The sequence below is a fragment of the Hydra vulgaris genome, chromosome 08 (genome assembly GCF_038396675.1).
Source record: "Hydra vulgaris chromosome 08, alternate assembly HydraT2T_AEP".
Lineage (NCBI taxonomy): Eukaryota > Metazoa > Cnidaria > Hydrozoa > Anthoathecata > Hydridae > Hydra > Hydra vulgaris.
The window spans coordinates 4,799,022-4,824,004 of record NC_088927.1 but is presented as its reverse complement, the minus strand read 5'-3'; the positions used below and the strand labels follow the sequence as shown (position 1 = coordinate 4,824,004).

General features: G+C 29.0%; 1 protein-coding gene and 1 long non-coding RNA gene across 2 annotated transcripts; one reads left to right on the top strand and one right to left on the bottom strand.

The window, feature by feature from the left end:
• Nucleotides 1-12,882: 12,882 nt before the first annotated feature.
• LOC136082939 (uncharacterized) lies at nt 12,883-13,350 on the top strand. The gene has a single exon (XM_065802354.1). It carries the CDS (start codon nt 12,883-12,885, stop codon nt 13,348-13,350), a length of 468 nt encoding a protein of 155 aa, XP_065658426.1.
• Nucleotides 13,351-17,579: 4,229 nt separating this feature from the next.
• LOC136084116 (uncharacterized) lies at nt 17,580-18,575 on the bottom strand. Its single transcript, XR_010640353.1, has 2 exons — nt 17,791-18,575; nt 17,580-17,697 (listed from the first exon to the last, which is right to left on the bottom strand). It is a non-coding gene; the product is annotated as an uncharacterized LOC136084116 (long non-coding RNA).
• Nucleotides 18,576-24,983: the final 6,408 nt, after the last annotated feature.

Here is a 24,983-nt window from a genome sequence, read left to right as displayed (position 1 = left end):
AAGTAGGACATCGCAAAGTATTCGATAAATTATCAGATTTTAGGGATTTTTAACAACCAACCCCTCCAGAAACAGTGAAGATGAACTGTTTGGGTGACAATAAAATTTTGCCAACTGCAAAAAAAAAAAAAATAATAAAATACCTAATTTTCACCATAATCTTTGTAACTTTTTGATAAAATTATAAACAACAACAGTTACATAACAGCCTTTACGGAGTTGACTCCCAAAAGATTACATAACTTTTACACAATAATATTTCAGACTTTTAAAAAAAGCCCAAATATGAAAATAATAATATGAAAATATTAACGCTGTCTAATATATCTGTTATAACTTAGCAATATTCAGTTTTGAAAACAAAAGTGCTTGTGTTTTTGTTTTCAAAAACGTTTTAAAACTTCTATTCACGATCATTTTGCTGTTATTAGTTTATCTGGTGCTCATTTGCTAGATGCTGTACTAATGGAAATAGTATACATTTATCTTAAGATTGCGTAAAAGATGTTCATTGACTAAGATGCTTTTTATATTTGTAAAAAAATATATATATATATATATGTATAAACGCTAGCAATTTGTGCTACTTTTATATAGCTAAGAATTACAAGCTCTTTTTTAGACTTTTTTTTAGCTTTAATTAGGGAATTTAGGCAATTTTTATAGCAGTTGTAACTTTTTTGTTTAAAATGCATTGGATTACTTCATATATTTAATTTTCCAAAATGGTTTCAATCACCTCTGTAGCTGATTTAGTTCCAAAAACATACGTGTTTTAATATTTTCAATACATCGACTTTTTATAAAATATTTTCCTAATTAAGAGATAATAAATAAAAAATAATACTTCAAAGTACCTTGTAAAATTTTTGGCTCCAAAAATTAAAAAAAAAACTTTTCCCGGCAAGCACATACACGTCTTTTTAGAATCTAAAATGTTTACACCTTTTAGATGTCTAAATTTAGATAACTATAAGACATCTAGTAGTATTCATCTTTGAGACGACGTTTTCTGAATTTAGACATCTAAAAGGTGTTAATATAGTAGATGCTAAAAAGACGTCTAAAAGACGTGTTTGTACCGGCTGGGTTATATCTTTTTTGTTTTAGTTGCGTGAAAAGTTGTGTTGACAAATTTATCATAAAATTTTATTGAAAGTAAATCGCAAATCGAAATTATTTGAACAATTCATAAATATTTTTTTTTTTTCGGGGTCAACGAACACAGACCATTAAATGGTCATTTAGCGTTAAAATGTGTTTAAAAAAAGTTTAAACTTTTTTTAATTTTTAATATTTTAAGCATAAAAACTTTAGGGAAAAATATTAATTTAAACTAACTTTTATTTAAACTTTCTTTAATAAATTCTCAAGTGAAAAACGTGGATTCATAATAAAACAGTACAAAAACATCAAAATACACCGAAAATAAAGATAATTCTGAAATTTATCTTTAAACAAATAAAAATATTTTTAAGTTGACGATTTCTTAATAATTTAAGTAATATCTATATTATAATATAATATAGACATAATATTACAACATAGATAATAGATTATACATATAACAGGTTTCAAAAGAAATTTAACTGTTCAAAGTTTACTGTTTAGACTAATTTATTATTTCCGTACCTATGATAATATTCAAATAAATGAAAAACTCGTTAAAAGGTTTTATTTAATTGTGCTCTAAATTAAGAGATATAATCAACGAAATGCTTTTACGGATATAATCAACGGAATGCTTTTACGGATGTAATCAGCGGAATGCTTTTACATATAACTTTGTCTTTAGTTTGAAAAAGATCACTTTGACTTTAAAAAAACTCCCATTAACGTCAAATTCAAATTAGTCAAAATGCGTCGCAAACCCTAAGACTATTGACAATTTTGTGGACACTGTATAGGTAAACTGAATAAAAAGAAAGTTTTTATCCAAAAGATAAATTTCAGAGTATCATACTGTTAAAATAAAAGTAATCTGTTGTTTAAAAAAAATTAGACGATAGCGGGGAAAATGTTTTATAAATTTTTAATGATAGTTTTGAAAAAATTGACCGCTCTTTTCTAACAGTATACGCACATGCAAACACACGCAGATACAGGTGCGATCTGGGGCTTCAAATCCTACCGGGAAGGGAAGAAGGAGGGCGCTATAAGGTCGGAAAAGGGGTAGCTATTATAAGTTACAACACTCATTCATATGAAGGTTTTAATTGAATATGAATAGGTAAAATAACTTCAAAAGTTCAATTTGAACTTTTGTAAGACTGAATGATCTTAAAGATCATTTAGGTTTACAATATAATTCAGTATGTCATTTTAATTATGCATGAAATATACATGATAATTATGTAGACAACGATAATAATAATAATAATAATAATAATAATAATAATAATAACAATAATAATAGTAATAACAACACAATTATGATAAATGAATAGTAACACTCTTTTAAATTGAATTGTGGTGTAACTGGTATTTGTAATGTAACTGGCTATAATCTCATAATGCAATTTATAGAAGCAACAACTTTGATAACTCTAAGGAATCTTTATGCAAGTAACCAATTAGGTCCTCAATTGCATAATGCAATTGAATCCAAAATATCATTCTCGGTTGACATCAACACAAATATTGACAATTTTTAATTTACTAAATTACTATGCCCGTTCACAGCTCACTTGTGAGAATGAAAGTGTTAATAGATATTCAGATAGATATTCTTTACAATATAACAAAATTATATAACAAAATTATTCATGATAAAATTCATGATAGTTTGCTAAAACAGATTTGAATAAGCAGTTGCGTTTAAGGAATATTTGAATAAAATACTATGACAACATTTTAAACAGTTTTTACAAGACCCTACACAACGTTCAAAGTTCTGAAAATCTCTGTCATTCTCATTTTCAGTAGCTTTTGTTGAAGTATCCAACTCTGAGACTGAGTTCGATTCTTCAGAATCTTCTTCACTAGGACTCACTGCAAATTCATCTCGTAGTGTTTCTTACGATGAACTCGTTTTACTTCTGAATCAAGTTTACTAGCATCAAGGAGGGTGGTGGTTTCTTTAACAAATGCAGTTGTCTTAGTATGGACATTATTGAAAGATATTGTCTGCAGTTCTTGTTTTGCTAACTCTACCATATTCCAAGCACTTCAATAATCCAGACCTCTTGTTTGCAAATATTTGGAAGCTTGGGGCAAAATGATGTACACACAAAGAGGAAAAAAGGCTGCAAGAAGCACATCGAATCGACACCATTTGTCATGCAGTGCTGTGGCATCAAATGTTGATTTTGCATCGAATCTTGAAGACATCTTAATGCAATTAAAAACTTGCAAAAGAGCATAAAAAGATTCCACTTGTGGAGCATCATAAGTTTTAAGAACTCGTTCAAGCGCCATCTGTTTTGACCACCAACATGTTTTACCAATTTTTTGTAGTTTTTTCAGTTTCGCAGGTCCAACTCCTTGTCCAATGAGAACATCTGTCTAAAGTTTCATTCATTCGCAAGAATTCCCAATGTAAGTTGCTGCACTCTGCAAAAGGCCAATTAAATTTTTGGCAGCTAGAATATATTCCACAATATCTGCTGCGGAAAAATTCAGGACGTTTGCGTAACACCACATGTATACAGCATTTGGTGAAACGTCGTTGATTTAACGTTGAGCTCAATGATATTCACCACACATGTTTGCTGCTCTATCAAAAGATTCACCCACAATTTTTTCCATTTTTAAACCATTGCCTTCAAGCTTTAATATCCGTAATCTTTTTTACCGCAAATAATCGCTCTTTCACGTCCTCTCCATGTACATACCGCAAGATTATCGTCTCCTGATCAATCACCAACGTATCTTGACTACCATCACTGAATTTCTGATCACCAATTTCCTTGATTATATAACTCTTCATCAAGTTTGAAATAGCAGCTAACTGCTATTTCAAACTTGATAACAATATTTTCAAAGACCACAGTTAACTATTGTTAACTGTGGTCTTTGACATAATTGTTACCAAGTCTTCACGTCCTTGTGAGCTTTCCTTACCTTTATGTATCAAATATTCTAAGTAGAACATCAAACTTTACTATCAGAAATGTTAGTTCCAAAAAGTTCCCGTCATCATAGATTTATCGTGCAAATTGTAAAGAGATTCACCCTGATTACCTCTGTATGGAAGGGCTTGTTTCCCAATAAAAATGACTGCTGCAAAAATTGGTTTGAATGCTTCGATTTTTTTTAACATTTGGGCTTTCTTCTTTTCCACTAAACCTTTGTTGATTAAGGAACTTATATCTTTCTCTGTTGTACAACTTAATAGAAATTTTTAAAACCAATAGTAAAACTAGAACCTTCTTTCGAAATTCCTATGCATGCATTACAGTAAAGTGCCACAATTTAATTGTCTTCAACTTTTGCGGTTATCCAGCGATTTTGTGCATACTTGCTATCTGAAATCAATCTTTGGTACACTCTTTTTAGATCATCTTTACATCTGTACATCTGGTTTGGCTGAATTATGTTGTCATTTACAAATGCTATTGTTTGGTTACGTTGTGCACTGTCAGTGAAACCATATATAAACTAATTTAGTTGTTTTGGTACACTGATGTTTATGGTTGAGACAACTTGAGTTAGCATCATCTGCTATTAGTCCTATAAATACATCATTTGTACTTTCTTCAGTAACTACTGATGCGGGTTCTGACGTACAGTCTATTATAGTTTTACGGGCAATTTGTTAATGGTAAAATCTGATTACTTATGTTAATGAGGACTGGGTACACTGTATTTGACACTGTACTTGCTTCACTGATTACGTTAGACGTTATATTTGACAAAAAAGCATTTTTCTTAACACTGGGTTTGACTCGGGAACAGTTGCTTCTTCAACAACATTAATAATATGTTCATTTTTAAACAGCAGTTTTCGCTGTTTAAGATCACAGCATGATTGAAATAAATCATGCTTCTTCTTTTCTTGTCTTTCTTGGGCATTGCTAGACGTTTTCTTGGCCTTACATAATGTTGTGTATGATTTTGTAGCGGCCGTCTTCTATTCATTAGAAACTGTAGAATTCGCCTGCTAGGAAGTTCGAGCAAAGTTTCCATAGCAACCTACATAATGTACAATGCAATCGTTATCACTAACAGTTTGTGACTAATTATTCCTAAATTATGAAACCTTGTAGTAACATAAATACATTTAATAATTACACAGGTCAGCAACAACAAAAAAAAATTACTGGTGTCCAAAATATTTTAATGAATTTGGGGTATTTTTGGGGTGCTGATTCTGAATATGCTAGCAGTTTTGCCAGATTGGCTCAAGTTTTTGATATTTTTGGTATCTTATTTATAGCACTTGTTGGTAAATGTGACGCATCATTTCATTAATTTCTTGGGATTAGTACTTGAACTGAGCAGTTCTCAATATAGTTTTTTGTTGATTAGTGTTCTAAAAGTTTGTTCATAGCTTGATTTTTGCACTAACTTTATGTTGTTGTCTGTTTTCCAGTGAAAAGCATGAACTCATTAAGAAGAAGTTGTCTTAACGATCCAGACTCATTCTGTTACATTTGTGGTGAATATACACTGCAAAAACATAGAAGAAACATAACAGACTTCATAAAAAAGTGTATTTGGCCTATTTTTGGGTTATGCATGGGGACCAAGACAAGTCTTGGGCACCACACATAGTGTGCAAAGCATGTATCGAATTATTTCGAAAATGGAGTAAAGGACAAAGAAAAAGCTTCAAATTTGGTGTTCCAATGGTGTGGAGAGAGCAAAAAAATCATCATGATGACTGTTATTTCTGTGCAGTGCAAGTGCAAGGATTCAATAAGCATAAGAAACAAAAATGGGAGTATCCTAACATGGAATCTGCAAGAAGACCTGTCCCTCATTGTGAAGATGTGCCTGTACCTGTGTTTGCCATGTTACCTGACCTTTCCCCACCTGATGATGATGAAATGCAGGGTATGGAGCTAAGCATTAGTTCTGGAAGTGAACCAGAATATGAAGGAAGTTTCAGAACACCTACACAGTTTACCCAAGGAGAGCTCAATGATCTAATAAGAGACCTCAACCTCTCAAAAATTGCATCTGAACTTTTAGCTTCAAGGCTAAGTGAAAAAAATTGTCTGAGGCCTGGAACTAAAATTACATCTTACAGGACCAGAGAAGAAGCACTTCTTCAATTTTTCTGCGAAGATGACCTACTTGTATATTGTAAGGATATTCCTGGCCTGATGCTGCAAATGGGTTTACAAGTATATCGTCCTGAAGACTGGAGGCTTTTCATAGATAGTTCTAAAAGGAGTTTGAAATGTGTTTTGTTGAACAATGGCAATCAGTGTGCATCTCTTACAGTAGCTCACTCAACTAAACTTGCAGAACAATACAAAAATGTCAAAATGGTCTTGGAGAAACTGTGCTACCATGAACATTTGTGGCTGATATGTGTTGATTTAAAAATGATCAACTTTTTACTTGGACAGCAAAGTGGATACACAAAGTATCCTTGCTTCATCTGCATGTGGTATAGTAAAGCAAAACATCAGCTCTGGGAGAAACTGAATTGGCCTCCAAGGGACACCTTGACAGTTGGAGCATCAAACATAGTGAACGAACCTTTGGTGGACAGGGAAAAAATCACTCTACCACCACTTCACATAAAGTTAGGATTAATGAAGCAGTTCGTAAAGGCATTAGACAAAGATGGTAATTGCTTCATGTACATCTGCAGATCTTTACCTGGTCTTAGTAGCGAAAAATTGAAGGCAGGAATCTTTGATGGTCCTCAAACTCGGAAACTCATTAAAGATTCAAATTTTCCTAAGAAATGAATGACATTGAAGCTGCTGCATGGTGTAGTTTTGTGTTGGTAGTGAAGAACTTCTTGGGAAATAAAAAGGCAGACAATTACGAAAAACTGGTACAAAACATGCTGTTGAGATTTAGAAATCTGGGTGTACATATGAGCATTAAATTGCATTATCTTCACAGTCACTCGGACAGATTTCCAAAAAACCTTGGAGATTTTAGCGAAGAACAAGGGGAGAGATTTCATCAGGATATTATGGTGATGGAGGAAAGGTACCAAGGCAGATGGGACAGACATATGATGGCTGATTACTGCTGGAATCTACAGCGTGACTGCCCGAATAGCTCACATAGAAGAAAATCATATAAAAAGCACTTTTCCAGCGATTAAATGTCTCCTATCTTTCATACCTTGTTCATTTTTGAAGATTACTTTCTAAAACTAGTTAAAATAAACTAAAATCAACATTTACTTTGTTAAATTTATTTTATTCATGACAATATCAATAAAGTTAATGCGCGTGTAGCAAATTACGCCTTTTTTTTACACATTTCACAAAAAATCTCAAAAACTTGAGCCAATCTGGCAAAACTGATGACATATTCAGAATCAGCACCCCAAAGTTACCCTAAATTCGTTGAAATATCTTTGGCCCCAAAAATGCTGTTGACCTGTGTTATATATACAGTAAAATCCCGTTAACTCGGACTATCAAGGCGAATGTATATGTTATGCAACTTGCATATGCCCGAATTAAGCAAAGCTCTCGTCATGTCGGACTTATTGAAAATGTTGGACTTATCAAGAATTTGAGACTTATCTAGTTTTATTTGATATTTGGGAATCTGTAATATATTAGTCATTAATAAATAGAATTTAATCGAAGCTTAACAGAATCGAAGATGTCTATGAAGATGTTTAATTATATTTGACGCAAAGGTTCAAAGTTTAGGACATTTATTCATAGAAGTATAAAACAGATGGAAATTTTGTAATCATACGCACTTATATGCAATTTAAGATAAAAGTCCTAGTTAGGCGAAGTTTTTTGCCGAAAGAACCCCAAAAAACAGTATGAGTAAGCGAATGGTTCAACTTAACCAGGGTGCAACGTTAGCGGATGATTTTATAGTAAGTTAATAGAAAAAGTTCTGGGGGAATTGAAAATTTATCCGACTTAATCAAAGTACGACTTATCCAGGATACGAGTTAACGGGTTTTACTGTGTATATACACACTGGCGTAAGAAATTACTTAAAAATTAAAATGAAAACTAATCTTATTAGAAGTTAAGTTTACAAAAAACTATTTTAATCAAATATACGAAAAAAACTATTTATTAGTTGAAAAAAATGAGTTGTTTCATCGGCAGAAGCAGGTTCGCGGCATTTTTTCATGCAAAAAAACTCTTCACCAGTTTTGTATTTTTTGGGAAAGCACAATCGACAAACCCAAGACTTGCAACTAAAAGCTTCATATTAGTATCACATTTCGTTTTGAGTTGGCAATGCTTCTACCCAAACTCTGCGACACTTTTTGCTCCTCTTGGTGTCTTGTCTTGTCTCGGTTTTTTTGAACGTTGCACTTGCTGAGTTTCATCTGAAGCTTCACTGAAGTGAATTTTGCGTTTCTTTAATTGCTTTGACTTTTTGGCCTCATCGTCTTGCTTTGGTTTCTCGAACACCTCAGATGTACTTAGACACTGCCTTCAACTCTCGGAATGCTGACTCTTTTGGTTCTTTTTGCGTATCAATATGGTGGCGCTGTAAAAAATTTTACAAATTGCTTTCAAGTCTTTCTGTGAAGTGTTGCAACATTTGATACATTTAAGCTAGAGTCACTGGTGTTGTTGTTAAATTTTCAAGTTGGCGAATCGTTGGAGTTTGATGCTGACTGATGTTAGATGATGATATAGGCTGGGATGAGGATGATGAAGCAGGCTCGGTTGAGGTTAATGAAACAGACTTGCATTAAGATGATGAAACAGACTTGCATGAAGATGATAAAACAGGCTCAATTGAGGATGATGAAGCAGACTTGGATGAAGATGATGAAGCAAGCTGAGATTGTACTTAAAATGTTTGAGCAAATTGTAATTTTTTAGATAAATAGCAAAATTTTTTAGATAAATAGCAAAGGCTGCCATATTTATTTGCGTTTTAAATAATTAATATTTATTAATTAGTTTGCGCTCATCTTAATGCATAAGTATGAGCATGTTTACTCTTTCCCTAAAAAAAATTTATACTGGTTTTTTGCTTATAACTTTTTCTGAAACTAGCAAATTCAATTTTGAAAAGAGAATTTTGATCGTAAAATACAAAACAGCCTTTTTTGTTTAGTAAAATTTAATTTTAGTTTTGGGAGTTTTAAAGTTAATTTTTTAGAAAAAAAACTTTTTTTTGCGAGGTTGAGAATTTTAAGGTTTGCTAAGGCAAAATTAAATTTTTTAAAAAAATAATTTTTACACCTTTAGAGATAAAGCACAAAATTCTCTACAAAACGGTGCCTCGCATTTTTAAAGATTTTTTGTTTTAGCTTTCGATAAATGCAAAAGAAAAAAAATTGCTAAACCGTTTACTTTTTTTTTTCGTTTACTCTTATCCCAGTTTATTCCATATATAAAGTAAATAAAATTAAAAAAATTCAAATTTTTTTTGAAAACATCTTGATTTTGATCTTGCGGATTTACATTTCAAGCCTTAATTTCGGACTAGTTTTGTTAAATTGTTAATTTCAAATGTTAAAATATTTATTTTATTTCTAAAAAATTTATTTTAAAATATTTATTTTAAAATATTTATTTTAAGTCTAATAATCTCATTTTAAAATATCTCGTTTCGAATTTATTAAGTAACCAATAAACGATTTCTTAAAAAGCACAATTGTTTTAAGAAGCCAATAAACTTTCGCTAAATCGTTTAAAAGCATTTAAATTTAAATTTTGCAAATCTTTTTTGTATTTAAAAGTTCTTGTTTGTATTTAAAGGTTGGTTCTAAAAATAAATATAAAGTATTTAAAAGAAGGTTCAAAATTGCAAATTAAAGAAATCTTTTAATATCAAAGGTAAATACTTATGATTATTATATTTAGAGTAATGTTTTTACCTGTTTATATTAAATAGTTTTTGTTTTCAACTTTTTGAAGGAACTTATGGATTTACTTAATTTAGTCGGAGGAACTAATGGTTTTACTCAATTCCTGAATGAAAAAATTTGGGGGCCATGGGCCCTTAAATTTTTTCAAAAGGGTTTTATTTCTTTATTTTTTAGCAAAACAGATTTTTAATAGTAAGTTTTGATATTTTAGGTTTTTTTGGTGCTTTCACCCCCACTAAAAAGTCACGCTGTTGCCCAGGACTCTAAGTGTTATACTTTAATACAGTTTACATATATAGTTAGTCCACGAGAAATGCCAAAAGTAAAGGCTGAAATTACACGGATGAAAAGTGAAAAAAAATATTGTGGTGGCCCATGTTAATTATCATAACAGATCCAAGCACTTTTAGACAGGTTATTCATTACTATTACTACCTTGTTCATATAAATCCAAATGCAGATATCGTATTAGTGACTCAGCAAATAAGCAATAACATAAAATCAATTTGGGCTACAGTAAACCAAGTTTACCTCTTATAACGGACAAATCTATTATTAGGAAAGTTAAAGATCTTCTCGTACTTGTTAAGGATATTAATCGCAAGCACGGAAAAGCAAGCGCTAAAAGAAATCTTGATGCAAACTTAGACAAACTTTTTGATATTTCTGCATGTTCTTGTTCATTAGATTTTTTTCCCTGTAGTGACAGAAAAGTTTCATGTAATAAAGAAAATTGCATAGAGGAACATATTGTATGCCTTTGCTCTCAAAGTAAGTACCTCTTGAAAACAGAGCTTATCATCGTGATCAGAGGGAAAAAACTGGTCCAAAAGGTGCATATCAACTTTCTTCCGTTGATAGATTTTCTGTCAAAAGGATTCAAAGACTTGATAAAGAACGAAAAAAGATATATCTCATAAGCAAGTTGATGAAGATGAATCCCTCATACCACACGTAAACTTAGTTGAAGAAACAAGTGATTTAGCCATTACGGAGGTAAACATTTTATAAATACATGAAAAATTTGTAGTAGATGAAAAAAAAAGTATTTTATTTTACTAACTTTTTTTAGGATGAAGGTGAATGGAAACCAAAAAATAATCCAATAACCAAAAAATAATCAATGGAATATACAACTTGGTTAAACTTCCAAGATTTGCTACAGGCTTAGTTCTTGCTACCTAAAAGTTCAGCGTTTTACAAGAACATAACAGTTTAGATGAAAAGATGCGCTGAAAATATTCAGGATAGAAATCAAGTTTTGTTTAAATGTATTGAAAACCCAATTGTAAATAGATATATTGCAGGAGAAATACTAACAGACCTTAGTTGCGATCAAAGACTTTTATTTGAATATTGCAAAGGAATAGGTATTGGTAAAGTTTCTGATAAATAGGCTGCCTACAAAATTTGACCGCTTAACCATGCAAGATGGTTAACACCTATTCGCCTTCTTTGTTTGTATACTAGAGACAATCAACCAACCGTTTCTTTAAAAAAACTTGTATATTTTATTGTTCAGGTTTACGCTACAGCGTGGTTTGAAATAAAAAAATCTTTAAAATTTTTTTTTGTTTTTTCTACTATTACTAAAATAAATAATCTCCCCTTTGATGATGTTAAAAAAAAACATTGAAAACAACGCATCGTATCTAAAACCTGAAAATATTCTTTACGCCACGCTAAAAGATAATGACAGCAATATACGAAACATTGGTTTTCAAATCTTACTGGCTTCAGGGCAAAGGTTTTTTTTTTATAATTAACTAAAATAAATTTTAAAAAAAGACACATAAAATGTGGTAATTACCTTTGATTTATATTTATAGAGTAAACAACAAAAGTTTGGAAGTAAATTTGAAGAAATCTAAATCTAGAAAGCTAATCAATGGTATGAGTTGGTTGACATCATCAATACTAAATTTACGGAGCCCCCAACAACACAATATTTTTCAATTAAGCAAATCCAATATATGATTGACAATAATGATGAACCTGAAATCCCCGACTTTCCATCTCACTCCAAGAGTGTTGAGCGAGCGGTAAAACTTGTGTCGGAAGCATCCCAATATGTCTATGGATTCGAGAATCGACACAGCTGCATTTTAACTAAACTACTTAGCAGGAAGATGCGTAAACCATATGTTTCGAAAGAGCATTATTCCCACTCTTATGATGATACTTTTTAATTGTAAATGTTTTCCTAAATATATATAACCATGCTCAAAATGTTTTAAATTGTAAAAATAATGTTTATATATCGCCATTTAAGGTGTTTTTTCGCATAATCCTACAAATCTTAGGATTTAAATCCGCAAGCAATCCTTTATCCAAAATCTCTCAAATTTTGAGAGTAATCATATTTTAACTGTCTCCAGCTACTGCAATATTACGCAATATGCGGAAATAAAATCGACCTACCCTAATATATATATATATATATATATATATATATATATATATATATATATATATATATATATATATATATATATATATATATATATATATATATATATATACACAGTGGGTGGCCATTGAAATAGGGCCATCACGTTTTTTGTTATATTGTCAGCTTTCAAACGTAATTCACCTTTCAAACGTAAAATTCACAATTTTTCATAATTATTTACGACATTATTACAAATTATTGTGTAGGCAACACTATTTTGTTGCTAGCAACACTGTATTTTGCATGTTTTGACAAGTAAAACCGTGAGTGCCGAAGCTTGTTGTGTGTGTGTTAAGGATCTTTCTTCAAACGTTATTTTTAACCGACTATTTTTCAAAATTTTAGTTTTTTAAGTGTTTTATTAAGTGAAAGACTTCTTTGAAAGTAGTTTTTCCAAAAATATATATTATTTCAACTTTTTTAATTTTCTTTTACATATTTTTGTAGTGTGTTTATTTGTCTTTTAAATTTTTTAAAGTTTCTGACAATGGGTAAAAAAAAAGATGTGAATGTTTGTAAAAAAAGTAAAATAATGTCACTTTTAAGCAACACTAACTATTCTCAACGAGAAATTTCAAGAAAAATTGGCGTTTCTAGGCAGACTGTGCAAAGAATAGCATCAAAAATAAAAAGTGGCGAAAACCCTATATCCACACTCCGTAAAAACAGTAAAGGAAAACGCCTTACAACGCCAAATTCTGAGAGAATTATCAGGAATATTTGCTCGGAGAATAGAAAGAAACCCAGAAAAATAATCACAACGTTGATTAAAGATGCTGGAATTAGTATTAGTGATCGCACAGTCAGGAGACGCTTAGATGAGTTAGGCTTTAAGTGTTACCGTCCTGCAAAAAAACCAAAATTAACGATTGCCATGAAGGATAAAAGACTGAAATGGGCTATAAAACACCGCAATATGACAACAGATGATTGGAGAAAGATATTTATTTCTTAAACATGTCATTTTCTAATTTATTTATCGATTTTCTTTAGATTAATGAAAGACTAACATTTTTTGAAACATTTGTTTTCAGGCATGCTTTTCTGATGAATCCACGTTTCAGATCTAGGACGACAAAGCCTCATTTGTGCAACAAAGGGTGGGTGAAAAATTTAATCCAGACTGCATTATTGAGACAGTAAAACATCCATTGTCAATTATGGTGTGGTCCGTTATATGTGGTAAGGGTACGGGAAGGCTTTACATAGTCCAAGGGACAATGAGGCAAGACCAATACAAAGAAGTTTTGGAGCAAACGCTCATTCCTCAAGTCTCGGAATGGTTTCCAGATGGCGAATTTATATTTATGCAAGATTCTGCCCAATGCCATACGGCAAAATCCATTAAAAAGTTTCTTGGAAAAAAATTCCACTGCTGGATTGGCCAGAAAATTTCCCGGATCTTAATCCTGTAGAAAACCTGTGGGAGCTATTAAAACGGGAGGTTTCTTCAAAAGAACTGGTGGCAAATAAAATCCAGCTTATTGAAACACTAATTGAAGGTTGGCATCGAAACCCTAACATTAATGAATTGGCACAGAAATGCATTGACAGCATGCCACGGAGAGTAGAAGCTGTTATAGCAGCAAAGGGTGGGTTTACAAAATATTGATAACATTACAATTTTTATAAATAAAAAAAAAAATTCGTTTGTTTTTATATTTATATTTGATAATAAACAACTATTCTTCAAATTTTTAATTATTTTTTACCGCAAACCTTTATTTTTTTTTTACATTATGGATAAAATTTCACAAAAATGTGTAGAAAGCTCAATAGCCCTATTTCAAGGCCACCCACTGTATATATATATATATATATATATATATATATATATATATATATATATATATATATATATATATATATATATATATATATATATATATATATATATATATATATATATATAAATATATATATATATATATATATATATATATATATATATATATATATATATATATATATAAATATATATTACATTAATATTTTTATTAAAAGTTTTTATAGAACTTTTCCACGCAGAAATCTATGTGCAATATTAAATTTTATTTAATACCACAGTATTAGTACATTAGCGTCGGCAAACTTTAATTAATTTTCGACGTTTAAAAAAACTAAAAATAAACGCTGAAATAACATTGAAATTTTCGAAGTTTATTTTTAACTATCGAAATTTCAACGTTATTTCAACGAAAGTTCAACGTTTAAAAAAACGTTGAAAATTTCAACGTTAATAAACGTATTTTTTCAACGTTTATTTTCAGCGTTAATTTTTACTTAAAAATAAACGTTGAAATAGCGTTAAAAAAAAACGTTAAATTAACATTGAACTTACGTTGAGAAAACGTTGAAATTTAGACTTATTTTTTACATATACCAACTCGCAACGTTGAAATAATGTTATGTGCTTACTGCGAAGTTTTTCAGGAAAAACGTCTTGTTTCTCTAGGATTCTAAACATATTTTTCGAATTTTTATAAATGTACTTTTTTTACTCTGACAATATGAAAAGACCACAAAGAGCCTATTATGGGTTGACTCATATTGGTCATAAGTGTGTTTGATAGTTAGTTTTTTTATGGGACCAATATGGGCAAGTGCAATTAACAAATAGCGAGCACAATTTTACGGGACCCGTCTGGTTTTAATATGGGCTTTACATTATAAATTTAGAAGTGGGCAAGTTCACATAGGGCCTATTATGGGTTGACTCATATTGGTCATAAGTGTGTTTGATAATTGGTTTTTTTATGGGACCAAAACAAAATTTAAAAAACACTTTACAGAACCCGTCTAGTTTTGACGTGGGCTTACCTATCCGAGTGAAAAATAAAACCGCGTCCCACATGGGTTCTGTGTGGGAATAATGGGATTTATGTGGGACGGATTTTTCCATGTGGTATCCGTATGTAAATTTGTCACCTTAAACCCATGTGGGTAATCCCATATGGGTTACATGTGGGAACCATATGGTATTTACACACATAGGAAATCCCACGTGGGTTTCCTGTGGATTTTGCATGGGAATTAATTTAAAAGCTGGTAACTAAAAAAAAAAAAAAAAAAAAAATTTTTAAATCGACATCGCATTGCGTTACGTTTATATTGTGTGAAAATATTTTATATTAAGAAAGAGAATGGCAAGCAAGTATGTAAGTACCACGAATAATGTTTATCTTTCTTTATAGAAATAAGATTCAGATTTGTGCAAATAGACGTATTATTAGGATAATATAATAGTTATTTGAATATAGATCTTGAGTAAATTATTTGCAAACAGTTAACTGATGCAAGTTGAAATGTTGTCAAAAACCAATCTTGCATGCATGGGACACTGCAGCGTCCCAAAAAGAAATGCAGGTTTGAAAGTCAAAGAATTCCCAATTTTCTTTATTAAAAAAAGAAAAAAATAGGATGGAGATGGGTTTCTGTAACTTTTTTTATGCTCCAAAACTTTTAACTTTAGATATAATAAGGTCCTTAAGACTTAAGGGACTTACGAACTACATTGAGGAACAAAAACAGGATATTTACAGAAACTTTTCAATTTTTAATCTAGAGTACCACAGTGTTATTGAGAATAAAGCCTCTGGGTCCAGTTTTCAAAGTAATATGATCTAAAGTAATGTTTAAATAAAATAATATGCTTTAAAATGCATATAGTTATACATATAACTCCTGATAGTTAACTATATGTATAACTAGTTATACATATAATTTGTTATAAAAACTTATTTTTTAAGGTTATGCTTGAACAGATTAGTACCAATTAATTCAAATTCAAGATTTAGTTAAAGTTCAAGTTAAAGTTCTTATTTATTCATTGTTTTTGTTAATTTTATATTTATTTGTTCAAATTTATCAGTTAGTACTATATTTTACTACAGTAAGAATGTTTATCATTGTTGAACGTGATTTTATTAGTAACTTAATTTTATTTTCAACATATTTTGACAACACCCTTTATATTTTAAATGATGACAGCTTTACTTTTCTATTGATGTTAAATTTATTACGTTTCAATAACTCAGATTGTATCTTAACTAAATTATTGTAAGCTTTGTAGGGGTTTGTTGTATATCAAATGGTGTTGTAAATAAAGTAAAAGTAATATATATATATATATATATATATATATATATATATATATATATATATATATATATATATATATATATATATATATATATATATATATATAAAAATATAACATTAAAACAATAAAATTGATACAAAATTTCACTTTAAAACGAATAATATTGTGATGATAATAGCATTAGGAAACTAGTATTTATGTATTATTATTATACTACTAGCAGAAAGCAACCCGTAATACGGGTTACGGTCGGTCTGTTAATTTATAATGGCTGTTTTCCACAATTTAAAGTTGCGATACCTTAACTAATACTATGTAAGAAAAACGCCTTTAAATTAAAAAATTAAGCCATCTGCAAAATTCAAATAAATTAATTTACCAATTAGTTAACGTTATTTGAGTAATTTAAAACTGACATAGGTCAATACAGTGTATGGCAGAACCATTTTCCTAGACATTACAAAGCTCAACACAGTACGTTTTTAGTTACTGACACAAAATAATAACACTTCATCATGCTTTAAATTGACGAAAAAGTAAAGCTAAATTCTTTTATATCATGAACTTTAATTAATAAGATTAATATGAAGTATACTTTGACACTAATAAAAGACAGTATATTGACAATATATTTGAAGTATATTTTCTCATATATTTTGACACTAATAAAGGACCTCCCTTCCTCGTTTTTGCCTTAATGGTGGCCAGGAGAATAAAGTTATTTTTAATGGTAGTCAGGAGAATAAAGTTATTTTTTTTAAGAGTAATCAAGTTTTTGATAAAGACTTTTTACCAAAATAATAAAATGTAAAACAATGATTTACATTTTTAAGAATTTTTTCTTTTTAATATATATAAGAATTTAAAATATATAAGAATTTTTTCTTTCCTCAAAAGTGTTGCAAATGCAAACTAAGCTAATTAATTGGTTAAACCCGTTATAAAATTTAAGTAACTTCGTATTTGACAAATGCGCAAAACTACAATATTCTCCATGTAATTAAAGGTTTTTAGTTGCGACCCCTCTTTAAAAACATCTCTTAAGTTACGTACAACAAATTATTAGGCACAAAAAAGAGAAATTTAAAAAAAAATTGAACTAATTGCATATATTTATATCATTTTAACTGACAAAAAATTTACAATAAAAGGAAATCAGGGTATTTTTTTAAAAATCGTATAAATGCGTCAATCGTAAATCTTAAAGAAAAAAAAAAATGGAATTATGATACCGTAGTTACAAAAAAATAAATAAAAATAAAAAAAACACATAAAAACTCAAAATCGATTTACCTATTTATATTAACCTATGTTGACATGGCAGTTAATATAAACATTTATCGAAAATGTAACTATAAAATCTGTTTCCAAGTACAAAAGGATTAACAATACTAAAAAAAAATAAAAATCAAATTAAGATATAAATTGCATTTTTAGCAAAATGTTGTCTTGGCTTTTAGTAAATAAATAAAAGCAGTAAGTTCCAATAATGAAACTACCAATTATTCATTTTTAACAATAGACACCAACGTGAAGGTAAGCCAAGCAGTCTATCAACACAAAACATCACAACAATAAAACATAACAATAGAATATTTACACCACACCCTTGATCCTAAAATTCAGCGAAAATAACAAACCAAATTAAAATATGAAAGACAAAATTAGAAAACCAATTTTAAGTTAACTATATTTATCTTTTTATTAAACATATAAATACATAAAAGTATATTTGCTTTTATATTCAATATTAGTTATTCAATTACTTCAAATTTAGGACATTAAAACGCCCTAGATTTAAAGATCAAGGTTGCATACTCTCTCATACACATTACGCTAAATATTAACAGATATTATGTGTTTCCAGAAAAATTAAAAAAAGGCTAGACAACACAACCTAGCTCTAAAGCAGTAACACCGCCTGGCACTAAATACTGCCAAGTCACACCTCTGCTATAAGTACACCGCTTGGCTGGCAAGGTTATCAATCTTGCTCAACATAATGCCAAGTCACACCACTTTGAAAACATGGAAACAACATAATTTTAACATATATACAACTATAAACAAATATGGTTTTATATAATAAATATAAACACATTTTATAACAATATTAAATGACAGATATTTATCAAAAACTATGAAAAAAAAAATTAAAATAATAAATAAAGTTATACATACAAAATGTGCTCACAATCTACAAACAGTAAATTTTCGAAATGAAAATCTATAATGAATGAAAAATGAAAATGAAAAAGACTATAAATTAAGAACATTAGAAAATATAACATTATTTGTGTAACACTTTCCACCTACCATACCTTAAATGAGATGCTTAACAATTTTGAAAAACAAACTATTAAATGCTCTAGTTCTTGAACATGCAAAATATAGTTGACCATGAGAGAAACACGGTTTTTTGAGGTATACCCCGACTCTATCAAATGTTTGACCTTGACTTTTATTAATTGTCATTGAATAAGCCAATCTGACAGGAAACTGACGACGTTTCAGAACAAAAGGTAAATTAGAATCTGATGGAACCAACTAAATTCGAGGAACAAAAACCCGTTTACCACCAAAAACACTGTCAAAACCTCTGCATCAATATAATTATTTTGAAGAGCACTAACTTTCATTCGAGTACCATTGCATAGCCCAGCTTTGAGATCTAAATTCCTAAGTAGCATAATTACACAACCAATTTTTAATTTTAAACAATGAGGTAGCATACCTGAAGAAGTTAAGCTGTTCAAAAACTCAACAGGAAAGTTATTTCTTTCATTAAGGTCATTAGTATCAATTTGATCAGCACTTAAATAAGTGCTGATCAAATTGATCAGCACTTATTTAAGTGCTGATCAATTTGACCTCACCCGGCAGACATTCAAGCACTTCTTCATTGATTGATAATAATTCAACATTAGTTGGTGTTAAAATCACGCGCTTAGAATAATCATTTTGATCAGCATCTCCAAAAATCTTTTCAACAATCGATAAGTCAAAAAAAAAAAAAAAAAGATAAGTTAAAGGTAACAACATTACACAAAAAATAATTAAAGATGTTATGTATTTTCAGAATAGTTATATTGGCTAGACTACACTTAGACCTAAAGCAGTAACACCACTTGATTGGTAAGGTTGATCTAGATCTATATCTCAAATATATTGTGTGTTATAGTTATACTAACTATAAAACACAATTTTTTTAAATGTTATATAACATATAAAAACACCTCATTTAACAATCATGTACACATTAGATAAAATCAGGGATGCAGAGTACCAAAAAAGACTCCGGATTTGAAAGTCACAAAAAGATTACTTTATCCTAGTTTTTGGTATACAGGAGCACTAAAAATATAAATAAGTTTATGGACTACTAATAGGTAAAAAAGTTAAGACTATTAGGTTAGAGGAACAATCATTTTATTAGCCCAGAATTCTTAGGTATTATGGCGGCAAGGACTCCTGGCTTATAAACAATAAGTTTCAAGTCATCAAATCTCATGAAATTATTATAGCAGATAATAAGTCAATAAACATGTTTAGAGCTTCTGGACACTACAGACTTGGAAAAAGTAGATACAAAAAGCTGGAGTCTTTTTGGGACTTCGCATCCCTGGATAAAATACATTTCATACTATTATAAAAACACATTTATATAAACACATTTATAAAACAACTATATATATCACTACATACTTGTATTTATCAAACTACATATATCATCTCATACACATATTTATCAAAAACTTTTTAACTTTGAGCATAAGATAAACATGTAAGCAAACCTTTAACAGCTATAAAACGACATTGATTAGCATAAATTATTTTTAATGTAACAAAGAATGCAGACTACAATTTACAACATTGTAATGAAAAAGATGAAACCATTAAAGAACAAAGTTATAAATTTCAAATAAATACATATTCAGATACCTTAAAATGAAGCATAACACAACATTCTTTTGACAATTTCCAGAAAAATTTTTTATTATTTTTCTATTCCTTATTATTTTTCCTAAGAATTTAAAATATATAATATAGATATAGAGCAATATAAAATAGATTGAAATAAACGCAAACTTATGTATATAAACTTACATGAACACAAACAACAATCTTATTCTATTTAACTTTCATATTAAACACATAAATAAAATTTTATACTCATTATTCTTTCTACAAAAAATAATCTTAATCTATAAATAAGAAAATGAACTGAACTTACTAAAAAAGCCATCAGCTCCTCTTAATTGCTCCAGAAAATAAAACAATACTTGCTTAAAATGTTCTAAAAAGACTAACGACAAAACTAAAACAGTTTACTTAAACAGAAATTTTAGTTATAAACTTCTTCTAAAAAATGAAAACAGGCTATAAAAATTAGAAAAATAAAAACAACCAACAACAAACAAACGATTATTTGAATTTTCTATTTTAAACAATGAACAACATCAATTCTTTTCGAAAATAATAATATATCAGCTCTAACTTGCTTGCTTGCGAAAGACCGCATGGCAAATGTAACCGCGCATAAAAAAGTCTAGAAACTACTTAAAAACTAAGAAATGGTGTATTTTACAAAATACAGAACCGTCATTAACAACACTAACATTAGGCGTAACTATGCGCACTATTCATTACCGTATTCATATATAAGATAAATAAATAGTTTTTTAATTCATTTTATAAAATGGAGACTGACATCTGATAATTAATGGAAATAAATACAAATTATAAAAATCATGTAAACTTCATTTATTATTACTAAATACTATATTAATGTTAGTCTATTAAGTTAAAATCAATTTAGAGCATTGTTATTAGTTGTTTTGCAATTCGCACTTCCACTTCTGTCTCTCAAATTTATAAAATAGGTGGTCAAAGCTTGCTCAATAGGTAGGTTCTCAGCATAACAATGCTTTTTTCTTACACTTTCTAAAGAGAAATATGGCAAATTGATTACTTATTTTACCTAAATCGTAGGCTCATCTATGCATAATGATGTCAGATGATGACTTGGTTTATTGAACAACTTCACCCTTTATCAAACTCAGTCAATTTTTTGACATCTCCCATTGAAAATGATGTCAGTTTTTGTTATCATATTATCTAATGGTATATCTTAATTGTTAATATAATATAAAAAATGCATATACCATCAATTTTTTTCTGGTTCAATTATACATTTATTCTCAACAGTACTAAAAGTAAAAAAAAAAAACATAAATTGTTCTTTCAGATAAGCAAGCTAATTTCTGAATTTAAATTGTTTTTCCTATGATCCTCTACAGTTTTAAGCAACAAAAGCAAGAAGTTTTTAGACCACATTGTTGGTGTAAATACCTCTAAAACCTGCTCATAGCTAGCATAAATTGTTTTACTTTTTTTTTAAATAAAATATTTTACTTTTTTTTTTAATTCAATTTTTTAATTGACATTATTTTGGTCTCAACATCCCCTCCCCATTGTCAATTATTGTTAAACTCACACTGCCCCTCTATCTACTGGCATCATTTATGGATGATCCCATAGCCTAAATACTATATATATATATATATATATATATATATATATATATATATACATATATATATATATATATATATATATATATATATATATATATATATATATATATATATATATATATATATATATATATATATATATATATATATATATAGTATTTAGGCTATGAGATATATATATATATATAAATATATATATATATATATATATATATATATATATATATATATATATATATATATATATATATATATATATTATTTTTACTTTATTTACAACACCATTTGATATATAACAAACCCTTACAAAACTTACAATAATTCAGTTAAAATTCAATCTGAGTTATTGAAACGTAATAAATTTAACATCAATAGAAAAGTAAACCTGTCATCATTTAAAATGTAAAGGGTGTTGTCAAAATATGTTGATAGTAAAATTAAGTTACTAATAAAATCACGTTCAACAATGATAAATATTCTTACTGTAGTAAGAATTAGTACTCGCTAAAAAATTTGAACAAAAAAATATAAAATATTGAAAAAACAATGAACAAATAACTTGAACTTGAACTAAATCTTGAATTTGAATTAATTGGTTCTAATTTGTTCAAGCATAACCTAAAAACTAAGTTTATATAATAAATTTTATGTATAACTAGTTATACATATAGTTATCAGGAGTTATATGTATAACTGCATGCATTTTAAAGCATTTTATTTAATTTATATATTACTTTAGATCGTATTACTTTGAATACTGGACCCAGAGACTTTATTCCCAATTACACTGTGGTACTCCAGATTAAAAGTTTCTGTAAATATCCTGTTTTTGTTCCTCAATGTACTTCGTTAGTCCCTTAAGTTTTATGAACCTTATTATATATAAAGTTAAAAGTTTTGGAGCCTAAAAAAAGTTACAGAAACCTCCCTATCTCCCCCCTATTTTAATTTTTTTTTTTAATAAAGAAAGTTTGACTTTCAAACCTGCATTTCTTTGTGGGACACTGCAGTGTCCCATGCATGCATGTTTGGTTTTTGACAACATTTGAACTTGCATCAGTCAATTATTTGCAGATAATATACTCAAGAACTATATTCAAATATCATATGAACATATTAGAGAATGTTCATATGATATTTGAACATCACAAATTTAATAATATTGTTGTGATATGTTATATAAATAATACCATTATAGATTATGATATGAAAATAAGATAGGACATGAAGGCAATGATCAAAGAATAAATTTACTTATAGAAATTTAGATGTTTGTTTATTAGTTTCAGAATATTATATTATGTGTGACCGCGGCCTTCTATAATAACAGGCCTTGACATCGCGCAACAAAGTTGTTAAACTGAAGGCCAATTCCTAATACTGTGTTTACATTTTCATCTTTTAACATTAGACGAAAGTTTGTGTTCGCGCTTTTTTAATAAATCTTTAAAATGTGATTGGTTTATAAATTAGATAGCACAACATCAAGATAATAACGTTGTAAGGTTCAAGGCGTTAACATTGTAAGGTAATAATATTGTCAAACTAACAATAAGTTTTTTTAAATATTAAAATGCCTTTAAAATGCTGTGTATTTCTTTGCAAGTCGAACTATCTCAACTACAACAAAAATATCATTTTATACAACTACAACTACAATATCAATTACAACTACAACAAAAATATCAATACTCAACTACAACAAAAATATCAATTTATAAATTCCTGAAGAATCTAGAGGAGAGAAAAAGATGTAGTGAAGCTATCCCAAGAACTGGTTTTATTGTTACAGACTATACAGCAGTATGTCAACTGCATTGGCCAAATGAAGCACTTTTTGAAAGCAAATATGGGAAGCAACGACCTTTAAACCCACCATCTGTTTTTAAAATATTCCGCCTAGTTGTTTAGCCACACCAGCAAGTAAAGTTAGAAAAACTGTAACTTCAAGCGGTTTTCGAAGCATTTTACCAGATGAGTTAAATGATTTTCTAAAAGAGGATGAACTTATATTTGACGATATTCAATCTTTGTTAAGTGATAATAACAATGTTATTGTTTTCCAGCTTAATAAAAAAAGTTTGCACATACAATCAAAAATGTACAAACTTGGTGTTCCATTATTTATTTTAGTATAATGGCACAACTTGTAATATTTCATATTTAGCTGTGAACAAATTAAAGTTAATAAAAACAAAATTAGCTTTATTTGAAGCAGTTAGATTTTTAAAAAATAAAGAAAGTTCGCTTCAGTCAAATATTCTATTCGAACACCTTAATGCTATGAAAAAAGTTAATGTTGGTGAAGTTTTATATACTTCAGATATTATATGTAGAGCATATGTGTATTTTGCTATGCGACGAAGTTTATATGATTATTTGTGTATTGACTACAAGTTGCCAAGTATAAGGACTTTAACCCTGTTGAGATATATTGATAAAACTTTTTTTTTGCTTGAATCAACTTCAAGCAAAAAAAAAGTTGAATCAACTTCAACAATAAAAAGTTGATTCAACTTGTTTCAAGTTGATTCAACTTGAATCAACTTCAACAAAAAAAAACACCAACTTTGTTGGTGTTTTTTATTGTTGGTGATTTTTATTGTTACCATTTTTAGCAAAAAAAATTAAAAATGCAGTTATCTTTTTAATATATAGATATATACTTTGTTATGGTTCTGCTTGTTATTGATACTATTTAATATTACATAAATATTCTTAATGAAATTTGAAATACGAAAAGCATGATTATCTTTTAACAATTTTTTGGTTTTCTTTTTATATTTCCGTCTTTACTAGAGATTATTCTAAGAAAACATAGACTGCCATTACACCCTACCTAATATAAAAATATATCAATATAAGTAAAAGTGAAAGTTTAATCGGCCTTCAGTTTTTAAGGCATTTTGCGCGATGTCAAGGCCTGTTATTATAGAAGGCCGTGTGTGT

Coding starts and splice junctions, on each gene's coding strand:
- LOC136082939 (XM_065802354.1), top strand. CDS start 12,883: ATGGGTAAAAAAAAAGATGTGAATGTTTGTAAAAAAAGTAAAATAATG.